This window comes from Passer montanus, unplaced genomic scaffold (assembly GCF_014805655.1).
Source record: "Passer montanus isolate IOZ18808 unplaced genomic scaffold, ASM1480565v1 scaffold81, whole genome shotgun sequence".
Lineage (NCBI taxonomy): Eukaryota > Metazoa > Chordata > Aves > Passeriformes > Passeridae > Passer > Passer montanus.
The window spans coordinates 1,387,884-1,406,797 of NW_024373368.1; the positions used below are offsets into that span (position 1 = coordinate 1,387,884).

The window sequence follows — 18,914 nt, forward strand, 5'->3', positions numbered from 1 at the left end:
CCAAACCCCATCAGATAAAGCCCGGTTTACAGCCGGAATCTCACCCTGCTCCAGGCACTTCCCATGTGCTGCCGGAGAAAAGCAGGACACTGGGGTAAAAACCAGACGCGTTTCCAAGGCTTTGAATTACACTTGTTTGTGCAACTCACGCCTGGAGCTGCTCCCTCCACCCTCCTTGTAAAAACACCAGCCAGACCAAAAAGGGGAATCACACAGAAAGGATCCCCAAAGCTTTCTAACAAGGGCCCAGCTCCACACGGCAGCTCACGGGCGCTGATTTAGGGCAAGCTTTCCCTTAATGTGCTGTTATATCATTAGCAGCTCTGTCTTTGGATTGCTGTTTGGAAGAAATTAATGGGATACTGAATATTTAAATGTGGCCCTCTCTATCATTTATTAACTCTACAGAAAGCACACAGCACAGTAAGCCATGGTTTATGACTATTATCCTGTGAATACTAAACGTTGGCTGGTTATTACTGTCAGCAGTGCAAATTGGCTATTCATAATTCCACGTCTATCATGGAGCTGATGAGTAACAATCAAGTTAAAACATTTTGAAAACTCTTACAGTTATTTAAATGAGCTTAAATTAAAGCCATTTGTAAAATAAACTATTCCCTAATATTGTTATTTAAATTAATTCTGACCTGGCAGGCAATGCATTATTTAAAGCCTATATTTTATATTAAGCAAAGCAATTACCAAGCATACAGAACACGTCTGAAACCCAGAGAAACATAAAAAGCACTAACAAGCTGATTGCGACATTTCTGCAAGACAAGTTACATTTCATCTCCCATTGAAATTGCCATGAAAAGAAACGTGTGGGGAAAAAAGGAAAATAAATCTGTTTGGGATGTGAATTGCAGCCTTACCTTTATTTGTGACAGCGTTGAACAGTTTCTCAGAGCTGGCATCAGATGCCTGAAAGACCAATAAAAAAGAAGAAAAAACCAGAAGTTACATTTTCTAGCAGTGATAGATTTGTGAAGGCACGGTGTATTTATGCACAGGCAGAAGTGTGTATATTTTAGAGAAACAAATCAGGAGACAAAACCAGGGGCGCTGGAAGCAGCGGCTCCGGAGGCCGTGTCCATGAGGTGGTGCTGTTTGGCTGTGCTTCGCCGCCCTGCAGTGCAGATATTTCTTTGGAAAGATTCTATTTCATAAAGAAATGGGGTTTTTCTTCAACATTAGCTGCACAGGCAGTGTATCTTTGTACTGCCATTATCCAATACATTCCGACATTGATTCTGCGATGCAGAAGAGTCACGATTTCCAACCAGACAGCCCAGTCTCAGGAATTTCCAGAACTACAGATTTCTTAATTAATTTTTAAAGTATTTTTGGGATCCCTGCTGTGTGAACATTCGATTTTTACCACCTTCAAAGCAGCGTTGATAACTTAGGTTAGTAATTTCATAAATTGCTGTTGCAAACTCTTTGAAAAATAAAGAGAGTGTCAGGATCAGTGACTATTTCCACATCAGCTTTGCCTTCCTCAGAATGACTGCTTCTTGACACCTCGCTGTGTAAACTAATAAACCTTTTCTTTTTCATCAAGTCTCCTTTATCCAAGGAGGTTTTTGCCCTCAATATTGTCTTAGTAGCTTGTCTATTCCTGCTGTTTCTATGCCAGGGTGCCAGCTCAGCTCTCTACCGATATAGAAAGATTTATTTCAGTTTCACACAAAACCATTGATTCTCCCCTTTCAGAAATTCCAACAGCACAAAATCAGGCAGGGAAGGAACACTGAAAATGTTCATTTTGCAAACAAACACCCCGAGCCCAAAAGCACCAAACACTCAGTTTCTGCCAGCTGTGTGCTGCTGTGTTTGGGCACACACACACAAAACACACAAACTTCTCCCACAAAAAGCACCCACAGAATGCACAGAGCTGCTCAATTCCAAACCCAGCCCTGCTGAGAAACAGGCTGATCTTGGAAAATACAGGGAAAATGTGCTCAGGAGAAGAACACTGCAAACAGGGTTAAAATGTAACACCTGAGAAAGATTTTGATTTTTCCCTAGAAACTGTTTTCTTGCTGGATTCAGGAAAAATAATTGAAAACACTAGAAAGTGGGCTGTGGGGTTTTTTTGTTAAAGGGAAGGAATTTCTCAATTCAAAACCAGATAAAAATCACCAGACAATCAGCATATATGTTTGCTATCTCGACTGCACTAAAAACTTGGATGTGAAACTCCCGATAAACGAGGAGACATGGCTCAGACCGTGTATCAGAGGGTAGGAATACACTGAAACAATTTGTTTGCCCTCAAGTTAGTGACAGACAAGATTTCTATGATTAATTATTAAAAATAGTTGTATTCTTTTTCAGACTTCTAGACAAATTTTACAAGATTACTGCTGGCTTATTTGAAAGTCGAGCTGGTGCAATTTCGTCTCAACTAAATACCCTGTAAACACTGGATTTATTACCCAATGATGGATTTATTACGCAGTGACGACTTTCTCTAAATTAATGAAAATATGTGAATAATGCACAAATTGAAGAGATCAAGAAGGCATGTACTTTAAAGAACAGCCCAATGTTAGTCCAACAAGAGGCTCAATGCTTTCCTACCCTTTCCAATCAGCCTGCTTAAAAATGATCTTTTCCAGTGAATTTCAGCTGTTGTTATCTTCTCAAATGCAGCTTTTCTCTGAAGTCAAAACTCTCTGAACCAGTCCTTCTTTTTAGAAAGAAATTCCAATTTTAAAAACCAAACAAACGTCTTACAGTTTCAGCTATTACTTTATTTTACTGTTTCAAAACAGAACAGCACAGGGAAGCCCCATGTTTCCTAATCGCTTGATTTTCCCAAGCACTACAAAGAGGAAAACATCTTTTTAAAAAGTTTGCTTTAATGCCAAGCGTAAACCAAAAGATTGCACCTGAAAAAACATGGCTTCAAAACCAATCTTTCCCTGTGCTGTCGCACACCCCAGTCACAAACAGTGCTGTGCCACCTGGAAGTGGCACACCTCGAACAAAACACAGCCTGCCCGAGGACTGCTCCGCAGCAACCTGGCAGATGATTACCCACCTAACATACATGTAAAAAAGGAATTATTTTACAAAAACAAAGCTCGTCCAAGAGTGGAGCTCATTTTGCATTACTGACCACACACAACCGAATGGAAGAGCAACTTGAAATAACCACACTGCCTACGTTACCGTGAAAATAACCCAAACGCTGGCTGGAACGGTGAGATGAACCTGCCTGCCTGTTTCCTTACATAAAAATTGCGTTTTAAATACAAAATAGCAATTAGGGTGATACAGAGGCAAACACAATCCGCCAGCAGACACGCAGTGTATCAATTTCCATACAACTATTATTTTTCCACAGTTAGGCAGTCACATCACGCAACAACACCAAAGGAACAAAAACCCCAACTGATTCAAAACCCCGCAACAACTCAGCAGTAGCCCAGAAGGATGAAACTCGGAGCCTGTGCGGTGCTGACTAACCCCTGCTCCGTACTGCCAGGAATCGCCGCAGACAACAAAGTGCCTCTATGCGCACGGTGGGTGCGATGTGGCCGAACCTGGATGCTCCGGCGGCGGAGAGGAGCCCGGCTCTCCCTTCCCTTCCGCCAGCCAGCCGCAACTCTTCCTTCGCTCCCCTTTACCCCGATCGTCCCAGCCTCACTCGAGCAGTCGATGAGCACTGTCTGCTGGCACCGTGACATCTGGGGACAGCACCGGGTTATCCGAGGTGCTCTGCCCGAGGAGCCCCCTCGGTTTCTCCTGCACAGAGCCGGAGCTGGTGGCACACTGTTCCCTTCCTCGCACTTGGGCCGTTTTCCCTTACAAATCCCCTTGTTACCAAGCGTGGCTTAATCCTTTTCACCGCGAAATGAAACAAGTCAGCAATCCCTGGGCTTAAAGAGAAAAAACCCAACAAACCACACAGAAAAAAAAAATGACCCAACGAGTATTTTTCCCTCACCGAGGAATGTGCTGCCGTTCGAGGGGGTGAATGACTAAAATATTTCCTGTCCAGACAGCGCAGCCTGACTCACTGCTGGCACGGCCCGGCCCCGCCGCGGCACTTGCACCGGCCCCGCACCTGCCCGCGGAGCCGGCGCGGCCCCGCCGCCCCCTCCCCGGTGGTTACCTGCTGTCCGGGGGCTCGGCGGGGCGGCCGGCCCGCGGCTCATGGCGGTGCGGGGGGGACGGGCGTGTGCGGCAACTCCGATCCAGCGCGGCTCTCAGCGTCCCGCGGCCAAACCCCAACTAATCCTCCGCGGGGAACCGACTCCGCGGGCCGGCCGCGCGGGCCGCCGGGCGGGCATCCTTCCCGGGCCGCCGGCCCCTTCCCCGCTCCCGCAAGATGGTTCCCGGGAGGAGCGAGCGGAGCGCGGCGTGCGGGGAGCGCGGCGGGCGCGGAGCGGGCGCTACACAAGCGGCAGCAGGACAAAGAAAACCATGTGCGGCGGCGGCGGCCGGGGACAGCGGCGGCACCTCCGGGTGCGGGGCGGTGCGGGGCGGTGCGGCCGCGGCGCCTCCTCCCTCCCTCCGCGGCTCCAGCGCCGGCGGCTGCGCGTCCCTTCCTTCGGGCGGCTTTTTGGGTTCTCTTCCGCTGTTTGCCGGGGCGTTTGGGGGGCTGATTGTTTTTGTTTTGGTTAAAAAGTCATGCCCGTCCTCTCCCGAGCCAAAGCGAGCTCCCGCCGGGCGCCGTCCCTCCCGTCGCGGCCGCGCTCAGGTGAATTCCATGGGGGAAGAGGCAGCGGCCCGGCCCCGGCTCCTCCGGCCCCGCCGAAACAGCCTCGCAAGCCTGTAATCCCCGCGGGGCGGCCGCTCTGCTTCGCTCTGCTCTGCTCCGCCCGGCTGCAGGCGCCGGCCGGACCCCTCTCCGCCAGCGGCCGGCCCCGAGCGGCGTGCTGCGCTGCGCGGAGCCCCCGGCAGGATCTCCCCGGCGCGGTGCGAGGGACCCGCGCAGCCGGACAGCCCCCCCGGCCCGGGATGGCGGCACACGCACGCGAGCATCGGTCGCGAAAGCTTCACGAACATCACTCTCTAGAGCTCCGCGGGACGAAAACACGATCGAAAACATCGTATTACATTTAGCAATTTTTTTTTGTTTTAACAGAAATTTAATTTTTTTTTTTCTCTAAAGTGGGAAAAGCCAGTGTCCCCAGCTGCAGGCAGGGTGGCCTGCCGGGGACCCAGGCTGCTCGCTGAGCTGTGGTTTCTGCCTTGAGCCCCCCGTGCAGAGACTCGCTTGACTACTTCCAGCACTGAACATTATTGTCAACGGGCAGTGGATTTCCCACTCGCTGCAGGTTCTCCTTAAGTGCAGCACACCATTAGTAATGGCCACCGCGAAAAATAAACGCACAGATACGTGATGATATAAATGATTATTCACTGAAGCACAGCACTCGGAGCCAAATGATGTTTCCTGAGAAGATGAGAGGCAGTTATGCACATTGGCATAGTAGCTGCATACGGTGAGATGTTTCCTGGGAAAGAGATAGGTGCTAAGAGGGGATTTACGGGCTTGCAAGACCATGCCCAGGGAGTGTTTTCAAGATTTCAAACCTGGAAATGGGTTTCAATCCCATACCGGGCTAGGAGTGCTAATGGAATTAAACTCCCGTGGGTTCCACTTGAATTTGAGCTAAATCCTCAGAAACAAGGTTGACAAGTCCTATTCACTCCAACTCCTGTGGCAGAGCTCAGCCTGGAGGAGGTGATTCTCCTAAGGAAAAGATGGGAACTACCTATACCAGCCAGAAAACAAGTGCAGAGCAAGAGCTGTGTTTGCCTGCTTGGCCTTACCTGAGCTGGGATTATAGTTATGTGCCCAAAATCCAATGGCAGCTTGAAAAGATTCACGTATGTCCTGGCTCAGCTCCTAGCTCATCTCGGGATGTGGGGTGATGAGGGACTGCCCCTCTCCTGGCCCCAGGGCACCGAGGTGACTCTGAGCTCTCCCTCAGCAGTGACAGCTGCAGGGGGCTGCTGCAGCTCTGGTGGCCCTGCGCAAATCCCACAGCATGTGAGGGGAAGGGGGAATCAGGATCTGACTGTCCACACAAGCACAAGTGCCATAATTAAGACAGAACGCCTACCAGTTACCCGTGTAGAACTACACAAATTTATGGAAATATTTCCCCTTCGTTCCTCATTCCATCACCATATGATCCATTTAAGAATCCATTTAAGTTCTCCCCTTCAGTGGCTTCTCCAAGATTCTAATCTGAGGTGCAGTCCCACTGACTGTGGTGGTTTCTGCAGGGACAGTGGGGTGGGGAGATGTACAAGGAGCAACAATGCCTCACAGGAGATGAACACACCCAGCACAGCTCCAGAGTCAGACCGTGCCCGCAGACACCACAGCGCTTTCGTGCCATGGCTGATCCAGGGTGGGAATGCTTTGGTGAAACTGGGACAAGTGGTCTCCACTGGGAAATTAAAGACTTATGGCCAACCTCAGATCCTGGTATGGCAATGGAAATGAGTTCTCCAGGACTGTCCAGCTGAGTAGGTCATCCCCACATTTCCACACCGTAACTGAGCTTGGATTTTGGCTATTAAACTTTCACAGGCTTTTACATCTGATAAATATGTATTTGCATCGAATAAATATATACTGCAAAGATAATCCTGTACTATCAGAGAGGTGGTTTTCATCTCCTCTTAGAAACCCACCAGAAATGGCTTCAGGTCTGGTCTCTGGAATCAAGAGTGGGCAGTGGCCAAAAGCTAGTGCAGCCCATTGGCCATGGATGTTGCTTGAGTGCAGATTCCAGTCCCCACCGAAAATAAAGTGATAAAGGCATTAAGCTGGCAGTGTTCTCTGCACAATCAGCACTTGGGGACTCCGTGGACTGAGGTGAGGCTGCACCTGAAGGAGGAAATAAATGCACAGTACCAAGGTGTGGCAGCTCATGTATTCTATGAGCACCTTGGTCAAGACTTTCCACATCCCGAGATGTTAAGAACAGATCTAATTAAAGCCCAGGTTCCCCACAAGACTTTAATTTGATGCATTTAGCCTGGATTAAACAACAGGCTTGCCTGTACTGGATTTTTCCAATGTTAACCACATGCCACACCTGAAATCTCAGCACACACAGAATCAGAAATGCATTTACCTGCTCATCTCCCTGGGGCTGTGAGGGTTTATTGGCAGGGCTCTGGGCCTCATTATGTTCATTATTCATGCCTTAGAGATAAATCGAGGACCTCTGTTTTCCTGCTACAAAATTACACATGGACAAAATGCGTTGTGCAATTCTGAATGAGAAATTTGGAGTTCAGAAATTCACTCAAAGCCAAATTAAATCAAAGGGACCCCTCCTTCCCACAGTGATTTGAATGCCTTTGGATCAAGCTTCCCCCCGCTCCTGACAATACTTTCCTGTGCTTTAGGTTATGCCTGGATAGGTTTTTGAAACCTTCTGTCTCTTATCTATGTGGGACCTTGCCAGAATTTTTTTCATCTGTCTGTGGTCTCTGTCAGCGTCGACATTTGTTTCTGCCACAACAACAGCCAAATGAAGTGAATTGAACTTGGATCAAAAGTAATTTCAAGATCTTTCACTCTCTGGAAGAGGTTTTCAGATCCAAGTATTTTATTAAAATGACCTAAAGCTGCCCAGACAGCAGGCAGGGAAGCAGACATTCGTTTCCAAGTCACAGAGTAATTCCAAAGAAGAATTATCCATCTCTGGCACAAGAAGCAAACGAATATTGAAATTACAGCAGATTATATTGGATTAAATTATTTATGGCAAAACTCACCTCACCTGGAAGGTTCTGCAGCTTTTTTCCTGGCAACATAAAAAGTGGATATTCCAATTCTTTGGTATTCTGTCAAAGCCTGGAAACGTTTATGTTTCCATTAAGTTGCTAACCTTCCCAGAAGACACCATGGTATCTTAACTTTGGAGCGTGATTATGGTTCCTTATAAAGCACTCCATAATGCTTTGAAAACATACAAGATTTAGCCTATTACTGGATAAGAGATGCAGGATCCTTTCCCCAAGAAAAGAATTTATGGAGCTATCAGTGGAGTTTTATGGCTGTGAACAGCAAGCCACAGCATAATGTCCCATGCAGAAGGTGCTTGAACCCCAGCACTGTGAGAGGTGCAGGAGAAGGACCTGCTCTCCTCAAAAACAGCAAAATCACTGCTGGTGTGGCCGTGAAAAGGTCATGAGAGATGCCAGGAAAAGGAACTGGTGGTGAGAGCAGGTTCTGCTGGATTTGGGGGGATGCTGGGGGCAGCCTGGCCCCGGGGCGAGCACCAACGCATCACATGACAGTGATGCTCCCTCAGAGTCCCCTCCAGCAGGGACAGGGCACTGGGGAGATGGGGACACAATCAGCAAATGTCCCTTTCTGAGGGAACAGAGCTCTGGATGTAGAACATCCCCGGGTAAATCCCCATGTAAGTAATGCTTTTCATTTGACAAAGCAGAAAACTTCTGCAGGAACATATTAATGACAGTGCAACTTTTTATTATTTTTATTTTTCTGCAGCATTTGCAAAACTAAACCCCTTTGTAATCCCTTCTTTTATGCAGAACAGATTGCAGTTTTAAGCAGAGGCCCATAAACTGCAGGTTCAAAGAAACCTGAAACTGAATTAGCATAAAAGCTGGAATTCTCATTTAGAGGAACAGCAAGGCAACTGCTCTGCAGGCAGTTTTATGATTAGGGTTTCAAATGGAAACAAAGATAAAAACTGGGGCTCGGGGAACAATAGGGCTGCTCTCCCTTCCCTCTCCTTACAGCTTGGCCCTATAAAATACTAAGTGGTCTCCACTGCTTCCAAGGACAGAATTTAGCCCAGATTTGCACACCTGGGGAGGGTGGATAATTTTCTGAACCCAGGCACTGAACCAAAGACAAATCCTAACTGTCCTATGTGTGTGAAGCCATTTCTCCCCAGGCTTCTCCAAACAATGTGAAATCCTTCAGATGAACACCACAGCCATCCTTCCTTCCCTTCAACCACCAGGAAGAGTGAGAATCCTGTCTGTAACTTTTCCATCACAAAATGCCTGCATTTTATCTCTTCCTCTAAAACCCTTCCTGGGGTTTGAATTCTGAGTTACTAAAGAGACCACGGAGCATTGGTTGGCTGGATGTGGCTCCTGGAGAACCACTCTGGGCTCTGAGCTGCTATCCACCCTGCAGTCTAACCAGGAACATAAGATCCCATCACTGGGTAAGAGGATAAAGTATAAATTCTTCCCCATCCACCAGCACTTCTGTTGTGCACTTCATAAAATGCACCGCTTTCAAGCTGTGGCCATTATCCTCCCTTAATTTCTGCCTGCTAGCACGTTCTGCAACTGAAGAAGTATTTAAAATTAATTTGTCTGTCAATATCTGGGTACTGAATCACCTAATAAGAGAAATATTTTTCATTCTCTTCTTCTCAGTCAGAAGAAAAGACTTTCTTATCACCAAATAAAGCATCCATTATTGTGTGCTGTAATCCCATTCTGTCGTCCAGGTCATTTTTAGTCCAGAAAATGCTGAATCAGCACCATAAACCAATCAAGTAATTTCTTTCATTTTCTAACATTCAAGCAAAATAATGAAAATCACATCTCATTTGATGAGAAGAATATACGACAGAAATCTCCTCTTCCAAGGATAATTTTCAAAGAGGTATGCCAAGGCAAGAAATGCTGTTGCAAAAACATAGCTAATGTAGGGGCTCTTCTGCTGAACAGATAAATTCCATTTTTAACTGTCAGCTCATATTTAGAAAGTAGATGATGAACAATAAATCTGTACCTTTAGCCAGCTTCTAAACCATGCAAAGACATTAACTTGGCAAAAGAATGACCATTACTTTGATGAATGAAGCATTCACCTAAAATATTCATGTACAAGATGATAATATCCAATTGATAACCAAAAAACACCCACCCCACTGCAGATTTAAATAACTGAGATGCATATGAGAGAAACCGAGTCACATACATAAGAGGAGTTATTATGGCACTGTTAGGAGAACCAACAAATGAAAAAAAAGGCTTGATAAATATTTTCCATAACAAAACACAATTGGTTTCAGTGGGATACAGCTCTGTTTCTCATTAGTTATCCTTCACTTGTCAGACAAGTTCCATATTTCACCGAAACCCGCTGAGTATTCTTTCTAGTTTGCTGGGAAAAGTGGCTATACATTTAGCACGTTCCCTTTATGCTGTGTGTTTTCACAGGTCTTTCTTTAAAACACACTGTACATGCTTTTGCTTCTTTCCCCCAGGATAGTGGGTTTCGACATCCAAGAGGAGTTTAAAAGCAGGTAACAAGTCATCACTTTTGAAGCTGCAGAGCAGCTGAAGAGGTGCAATAGCCCCAGCAGCCATTATCAGTGCCTGCCAGGGTGCCACGCTATCAAGTTATATGATAAAGCACTCAGCTGACACCAGAAAAATAATCATTCTCTCTCTCCTGCACCACCCCCTTTTTCACAAGGAGGCTTTTTACACTCATTAAATGCAACCTTATCTCTGAAAGACTGCAATCCTCAGCAAATGACAAGTGTGCCTAATCTCATTTTCTGACAAGCGATTCTGACAGCACCTTCCTTTTGATTTCTAAGACACGTAGCTAGACATATATTAATCTGTCAGTCATCGCCCCTAGGAAGGATGGAAAAAAAGGAGAGACAGAGATGAACATTTGTGAATGTGAAGGGAACAAGGCAAGAAAGGACTAAGGGTCCTTTTCTGGCTATTTTAAGCTACTCAGCTGTGTTTCTCCACTCCTCCCACCCAAACATGGGACCCGAGTCACTCCTGTGCAGCACAGCCCTCAGCCAACCTGTCTGCAGAGGTTGCTAATATGCATTTTATTCCAGGTATGAGTGTGGCCCAGCAGCTGTGCACTAGCAGCCAGCTGTGGGTGTATTTTCAGCTCTCCCCTGGTGTTGAAGGCAGTTGGGCTCTCATTTCATTTCTCTGCGCCTCAACTTTCAGCATTGCATAAAACCCAAGTGTTATTGTCACCATGGCACATATTTTAGTTATAGACATGGGACTTCCCAATGCTGGTACTATAAAATGTTAAGCCTTATTTCCAAATTTACAGTTTATGAAGTGTTCTGCAATAACAGTTTTTTTGCAGCAAGAAATGCTTTGTCATTGCTGGCAGTGAAGCCCTGCCTGGCTTTGGTCGCTGGCCTGGCTGGCACGTGTTGGCAGGTACAGGCAAAGACAGGTGGGATAAAAGCATCACGACTGAAAGCATCAAATTGGTGTCAGATCTTAACAACTTTGTACAAATGCTCAGAGTGCTATAAAATGAAAGCATTTTGTATAGCCTCACAGCCTGGCAAGGTGCAAACTGGAGAGCCTGAGCAACACCAACTCCAGGTGCACTTGGAGACCAGGAAAAGGTAGGATTTCCAAAAACTCCTGGATACAATAGGAGAAGATGCATTTAAAGCCTGATGGCATTATGGAGCCCTGACAGTGAGTGTGAATTGGGGCAGATTGATGGGGATTTGCCATTCAGCAAGTGTGCAAAATACTGAGCCTTTGTGCAGGATGTAGGATGTGCTAAGGGGATGATGGCTTTACTGGAAGAGGGTAGATTTAGACAGGAAATTAGGAAGAAATTCTTCCCTATTATGCTGATGAGGGGCTGAATGGATGGCCCAGAGCAGCTGGGGCTGCCCCTGGATCCCTGGCAGTGCCCAAGGCCAGGTTGGATGTGTTTGGAGCAGCCTGGGCCAGTGGAAGGTGTCCCTGCCATGGCAGGGGTGGCACTGGGTGGGCTTTAAGCTCCCTTGCAACCCAAACCATTCTGGGATTCTCTGATACACATTGGTGAGCACAGGGCTGTGAGATGGAAGGAGGCAGACTTACAGGTAGGTATAAAAGTGCAAATAAATGAGATTCTACAAATGGGACCCAAAGGAAGAAAGCGATTAAGTGAGGTGGGAGGCAGTGTTCTTTATCTCACACAGACCTATTAGTTCTGCTCCTAATAAACCTGCCTTCTCCCTCTTAGCATGTGAGTCATATTCATATTTCTACCCACCAAATGCTAAATTAGAGTAAATTATACAGATTTACCATCTAACATTTGCTCCCTGACCTGCCTGCACTTGCAGAGAGCCTCCCCAGCTGGCAGCACATCCTCCTGCCTGGGGACATCCCAATGCCACAGCTCCAGCCTGGTTCAGATGGGATCCCTCAACTGAGAGCCCCTCTCCACCTCCCTTCCCTTCCTCTGTGTTATATTAACAGGAGAAACTTTATTGTTCATAATGGGATAAGAAAAAAAAAATGAAAGCAAAGTACAAAGGGGCTTCAATGCAATACTTTAAAGCAATGCCATTTTCATAGTAATATAATCATTAAGTACTTGTTTGATGGTGCAAAAAAGTAGGCCAAGATCTTTGCTAATACATTTAATTAATCAATACCTGCACTAGAAGATGGGAACAATTAAAGTTTTCCTCCTCACTCAGACAAAGCAGCAGAAAGCTTGTGATCTACTTAAGGAGCTCGTCACTCAACGGGAAGATGAAAAGACTACTTTTGTTTTACTTAAGAGCTGGAATCATGTTAATACTCAAGTGTTTAGGATCTGGCTCTCAAAAAGGCAGTAAATGAGCAGTGGCAGGAAAGCTGCCTGCTGTCACCGAGTCCCCAGCCTCGTGTTTCCACCCTGATGTCATCATAACGGGGAAAATCACAAATATATGCTGGAGTTCATTGAGCCTGAAATTAACACCAGGGATATTTCCTCGCAGAACACTTTGATAGCTGGGGCTGCTACAAACACCCATCTACTGCTTATGGGCCTTAGAAGGGAAAATGTAAACCTGACCCCACACAGTTTAGATTTCTGCTCTGTTTTTATTTTAAAAAAAGAAATTTCTGGTTGCATCTCAGCTTTGGGGTGTAGAAAAGAAAGTGTAGGAAGAAAAAGTCACCTCCTCTGGGGAAAAGTGATGGGAGGAACCTGAGCAGTTCCCTGTGCAAACCTGGCTCGGGGAAGGAGAGACTTCTCATTTCACAACAAGGGCTGCTGATATGGGCATCAAGTAAGAGAAAATTGCCTAAAATCAGCCCTAAATGCAGCTGTCTTTGGGGGACCCCAGCTCTGCCCCCAAAACAGGGGCCATTATCACCTGAAGGATATCTCTATTCCACCTCTGGGGAAACACACCTTGGCCATCATCCTGGGGATCCACAGGCTCCTGGTGTTGGCACATCTCCCCTGCACCAACTCACTTCACTGCTTGAAAAAGCTTTTCATAGGGGTGTCATGGCACGAGGAACAGCACGAGCAGAAGGGAGAAGAGAGTCCCTGCAGCCCAAGAGGCAGGACAACCAACAGCACACAGAGGATATGGCTGCTTCCCACTCCCCAGAGGAGCAACATCAATCAAGATCAGTGCAGGTAGCGCCAAAAACTGAAGGCTGCCCAGTTTCCTCCACTGTTTGACCCTCTGATGAGAGCAGAACCCCATCCAGGACCTCACAGCTTCCTGCTGTGGAACCCACAGGTCCATCACACACAGGTGCTGACCTTGCAGCATGAGGGAAAACACAGGCACAGTGTTGTGTTGAAAACAAATTATTTCTTCATATAATCATTAGCAGGAATATAAATGCAAATGACCTTATAATTTGTATCGTGAGAACTATCAAGCTAATGCTGCGGCTAAAGGAGAAAATCCCTCCCTGGTCATCACTGGAGATGACTCAGGCCATAGAGCTGATCTGCTGTAAATTGCCTGCCTAGTTGCACTCAGTATTAAGCCCACCAGGCACTTTGCTGTTTCTAATCCTCTTGTAAGAATGATGCAAGAGCCCCACTATCACTTGCACCGAGGCTGCCAATTCTTCTGTGCATCCTCACCTTGGATTGCAGGAGTCTGCACTCAAAGCTCTGAGCAAGGCCACCACACTCACAACAAAAAAGGCAGCAACAAAATAAGCAGGTTGATTCTGCCCAATCCAACTTCCACAAATCCAAATCTCTCCAAAAATCCTAGTCAAAAGTCCTTGGAAAATAAAATCCTTCTGACACAATTTTCAGTAAGTAACAATTTTCAGCAGCTCGCCAAACGCTATTTTTCTTTCATTTAAGGTTCTAACAAAACCTAACTTCTTTGTCTCTCAAGCTTCCTTGATCTCCTTCACTTTTAGCTGTCACATAAAGTCAATTGGCTGCACCTCTCTGCTTGATAAAGACAAGCCAACTGGTCTGATGTATCTTTAATGAGGAGGTAGGTAAGACACAGTCCAACAAGGTGCTGAACACTTTGACCCTAAGCTAGCAAAGCACTTAAATATCTGCTTAACTTTTAACAAAAACAAGTCCTTTTGAAGCTAATGGGGCTGCTCTGGCATTCAGACTTCAGCACCATTGTATAAATTTGGCTGGATAAGGGACAGAGCCTTTGCAAGGCTCAGTTACTGAGAGGGCAAAACCAGCCAGAAACACACAGCAAACCTGGGGAAAGCCAGTACAGCTGAGTAAACTGGGGAAAGCCAGCACAGGTAAACTGGGGAGTCTCTTTCAGTAATTAACGTCTCAGCCATGTAATTACAGTTGCACATATCCCTGTGTTGCTGTTCCTGTGTTAGCAGGAGCAGGCAGGGCTATTCCTGTTCTGAGGTAAGGTTCCATCCTTGGGATGGAACACCTGCAGGATCTGCAGGGATGGATGAAGGCTTGGCCTTTGCTTCAAATCACTGTTTGACCCTACAAGAAGGAAGGGACAAATATAAAATAAACAAATCCAAATTAATGATGGGGAGGTCATAAAGAGGAAGCTGAAAATATAAAAAAAACCCACTAAAGCTGAGCTATTGTTACTGAGGTTCAGTAAATCAGCTGATCTATGGGATCAGCCTGGATTATTCCAGGCATTACTGGAGGAGGCGTGCTCTGAGAATCTAATAAAATACACAGGAGCTGTGATAAGACTTTAACCTGCTTTGATAATACACTGATGTTCTACTCTGCACACACCTGTAAGAAAGGCTACCAGATCTCATCACCATTAGTTATTATCTATTTGTTCCTATAAAATTTTCTCATTTTCCCCTCCTTTTTCAGGAGTTTACTTTTTCTAAAGTGGAACTGATTTAAGGTGGGAAAAAAGCTGCAGCATATCAAAAAGCGAATTGGAAAATAGGTAAGGAGATAATGTTTAACTGGGAAGGAAGAGTTATTTTAGAAATATTTTATATAATTTAAAAAGCACTGAGTACTATTTTATGCCTCTTCCTGAGGAATAGAAGTCATAGTTATGAGTCCGGGTGTACATATTTCAACAGAAAAGTGAGACTGCAACACATACATAAAAATCTCTTTAAAAAGTAGCTCAAATAGATTCTTCATGAGTAAAACACTGGCAACCTGAATTTTAGTATCATTCTCAGCATTTCAGTGGAGCATTTTGTTCATCTGTAAAGTGCTACAGAAAACAGAGTATAGATCATTCCTCCTCAGCCCTGTGTCATCTCCGCTGCAGCAGCTGCCCTGGGGCTGTGCGTCCATCACTGGGGCTGGGACACGGGCTGGCCACCTTAGTGCCTCCAGCTCTGGCAGATTTACACCATGTGCCTCATGCTTGGGGTTTTGGCCATTTATTTTGGGAGTTTTAGCTGATCTGTAACTCGCTGCTGTGCGAACAACAAAAAATAAGATGTTCACCCGGTTCTGTCTATACAATATTACATAACATGAGAATGAAGTATTTTTCCTTAGCAGCACGTCGCAATATTATGGTGTGAGCCTCTTTGTATCACCCAGGACACAGCAGAGAAGAAGGTTATAAAAAGCTGCCTGAGCTGGTTTCATTTTAAGAGGCCTTCAGACCAAAGGCCTGGTCTCCGCCTTGGGCCTGGCAGGGAGGCTCCGAGAAGTCACCGGGGCTCCCCATTAAAATACTGTTAGCACAGACAAGAGTTTTGGTCTTCTTTTTAGTTCAAACGTCGTCTGGGAGAGACAAAGAAACAAAGTGCTTGGGTCAGTGGAAATTTCTGACAAAGACTTTTCTTCCTGGCACACACAGGGACAACCCCACCAACTGTGTGGGGTTTGTCCCCCCCGAATGACAAGGCAAAGGTCCTGATTAAAGGCCCTCGGAGCGGGGACACAAAAGATGGCCCAGAACTTCAAAGCCAGCACACTGCTGGCCAGCGGGGAGGTCCCTTTCTTCCCCTCTCTCTCCTTTTAACTTCAGCTCCTGCTGGCTCTGGAGGGGCTTCTAATTGCATTTCACAGGGCCTGAACAAAACGTGGTCTTGTCTTCCACAGAGCAGCGACCCCGGAGGACGTGGAGATGATGTGAGGCTTCAGAGCGGGAACAAAAAGAGATTCATCATGTCAGCAGGCCGTGCAGAGGCAATGCTGAGCCTTCTGCAAGATCATTTGCATGCTGCCACGTTTCTGGAGGTGAGCTGGCAGTGGTGGTTTTCACACAAGTGGTGTGGCCAGCCCCCTCCTCACAGCTGGAACATGGGGCATCTGCAAACCCCATGGGCCAGGGTTTGACCTGCTCTGCCACACCAGTGGAAAGCCAGACACAGCTGAGGGTGGCTGCTGGGAACAGTAGAGCAGAGGTCTCCTTTGGGCTGGAGAGGGAGAACCTCTGCCCACCGAGCCAGCTCTGCAGGTGGAGACTTTCTTTGGCAAATTGGGATCTTGACCAAACGGTATCCAGGCTGGTTTAAGCAGCCTAATTAAAATTCTTCCAGTGAGTCTAGAGCTATGGAAGAGAAGGTTTGGCTGAAGCCAGACAGATTATTTGGAAGTACAGGAAAGCAGTTTCAGGGGTATTTGGGACGAAAAGAAAGCCTCAGACCAGGTGTTCCACAGGCAATGCCAGGTCAGCCAGAGACGAGGCATGATTTAAATCAAGCACAGAAGTACAGTGGAAGGAACCCAGCATTTGGCCACCTTGCCTTCCAAAAACCCAAAAGACCAAAAAAGGTCTGGACTAGTATGGATGAACAAAACACCATCTCATCCCAAAATAACACAAGTCAACAAAGTGCTATCCCTTTAATGTCTGATAGTCTCTCTTTTCCGCTTCCCTAATGAGATTGGCTTCCTTATTCTTTTCCTTTTGCATTTAAATTTCAATCTGCACTGAATTTTCCACATTACAGGATGAACCATATATCTATTTTCCCACATTGCACAGCACTAGATCCAACACAATACATCCAAATCCCAAGAAGTAGAGTTTATCCCGTGCTCCCTGTGCTGATGCCAGTGGAAGCTGGTACTGCTGAGCCCAAGCTTTCTCCATGGATGCTCAGGAAGAGAATTAGGCCTGGAATGAGGTTAGTTAGTCACTGCTGATTCATCAGGCGTTTGAGATTTGGATTAACAAATCATTCATCCCCCAGTCCTTGTGTGCAGGCCCCTGTTTCCAACAGGAGTAGGGGTTTTTTATTTATTTACTAACTGACAATAGTGGAAAGCCTCATATTCACATCCGAATTATAATAAATGCATTATAAATGAGTAAGTAGGAAACAGTAAGGAAATGATGTTTTACTTTTAAATGCTAATTATGGAGCCCTGGTGCAGTTAATGTGTAGGGTGTTCTGTCAATTTTTAATGTTTATGCCAAGTGTAGTCTTCAATTTAACATGAGCTTTTAATCCTTTGAGTACTAAATTGCCTTTTAATGCTTGCAGCACAACATTGTGTTTGCACAAAGTCAAGACTGAAAAATGAATTTACTACAAGATGTGTGCATGTATGAAGGGGGGAGGAAGTACAAAAGGACAAGATTTTTTTCTTAATGATGTTGTTGGAACTGTACAAGAGGAAAGAACTGCTTTCAGGATGTACCTGACAATTCTTTGCAGTGGCAAGGGGCTGCTGCTGATTTAGTATCTCTGTTGAAGCATTTTCAGAAAACTCTTTCAGGTTCCAACAATTTATCCAACAACTACACCAAAAACTTATGGTTTGCACCCATAAAGCAAACTTGGAGGAAAACATGATGGAATGAATTACCATAGAGAGGAACCTGCATAGTTAGTAAGACAAAGTGCCTATGAAGAGAGGGAGTTTTTCAGGTGATAGAATTGTAAAGAGTAAGGTTGTTCTGGCAAAGATAAATTACATGGCAGTTTTCTGGGTTGGCTGGTGTGGTTTTGCCTTTTCAGTTGGTGTGAGGTAACAGGCCCCAGGTAGTTCCTGCCTCTCAGGGTGCTCCCATCAGTACCATGGCTGTGGCACAACCCCTGGGCTGAAGATGCTCATCCCAGCCCAACGCAGCTTCCCCTTCCCCCTCTGCCCCCAGAAACCTCAGCACAGCCAGACTGGGGGAAATGGCTCAGGAGCCACTCTGGGGAGGGTCCATCCTCAGGGCCACCAGGACAGCTAGAGCCCTGCACACTGCCAGGGTGGCCTTGCTGGGACTGTGTCCTCTCCCACTGCTCTGGGATTTGGCCAAGAGGCCACAGCCCAGCCCCACCTGCCCCTCCCTGCATGCAGGGGACTTAGAGCAGCTCCTGAGGCTAATCCCTGTTTATCTCCTTGCTGAACAGACTTTTTAAAATGACACTGTTCACATGCTTAAAGCTCCAAATTTGACTTTCCTTGACAGCAGCCATCTCAGGAATCCCAATGAGGTTTATTTTTGGCAGTGGAGCCTTCACAGAATAGGCTTTGCTGCGTGTACAGCTCCCAGCACGCCTGTGCAGCTCTGCAGAGGAGAACTGGGCACCTGAGGCTTTGCTACATCCCAGGGATGTACCCTCAGCTTTGCTACCAGCTTAGACCCACAGGGCTAAAGCTAATTAATTAAAAACTCTCTTTGCTTTTTCTCTTCCCCTGCATTTCTACCACCCCTAAGATTTTGGAAGGTTGGAAGGGACCTTAAAGCCCATCCTGTTCCAGCCCCTACCATGAGCAGGGACACCTTCCA

At 46.2% G+C, this 18,914-nt stretch overlaps 1 protein-coding gene across 1 annotated transcript in view; it reads right to left on the bottom strand.

Moving 5' to 3' along the window:
- Nucleotides 1–18,914, bottom strand: part of AUTS2 (activator of transcription and developmental regulator AUTS2) — a 773,887-nt gene that overhangs the window by 68,704 nt on the left and 686,269 nt on the right. The window contains exon 6 of the mRNA XM_039732931.1: nt 879–927. Coding sequence (XP_039588865.1) covers nt 879–927 — 49 coding nt within the window. The remainder of the gene's footprint in view (nt 1–878; nt 928–18,914) is intronic.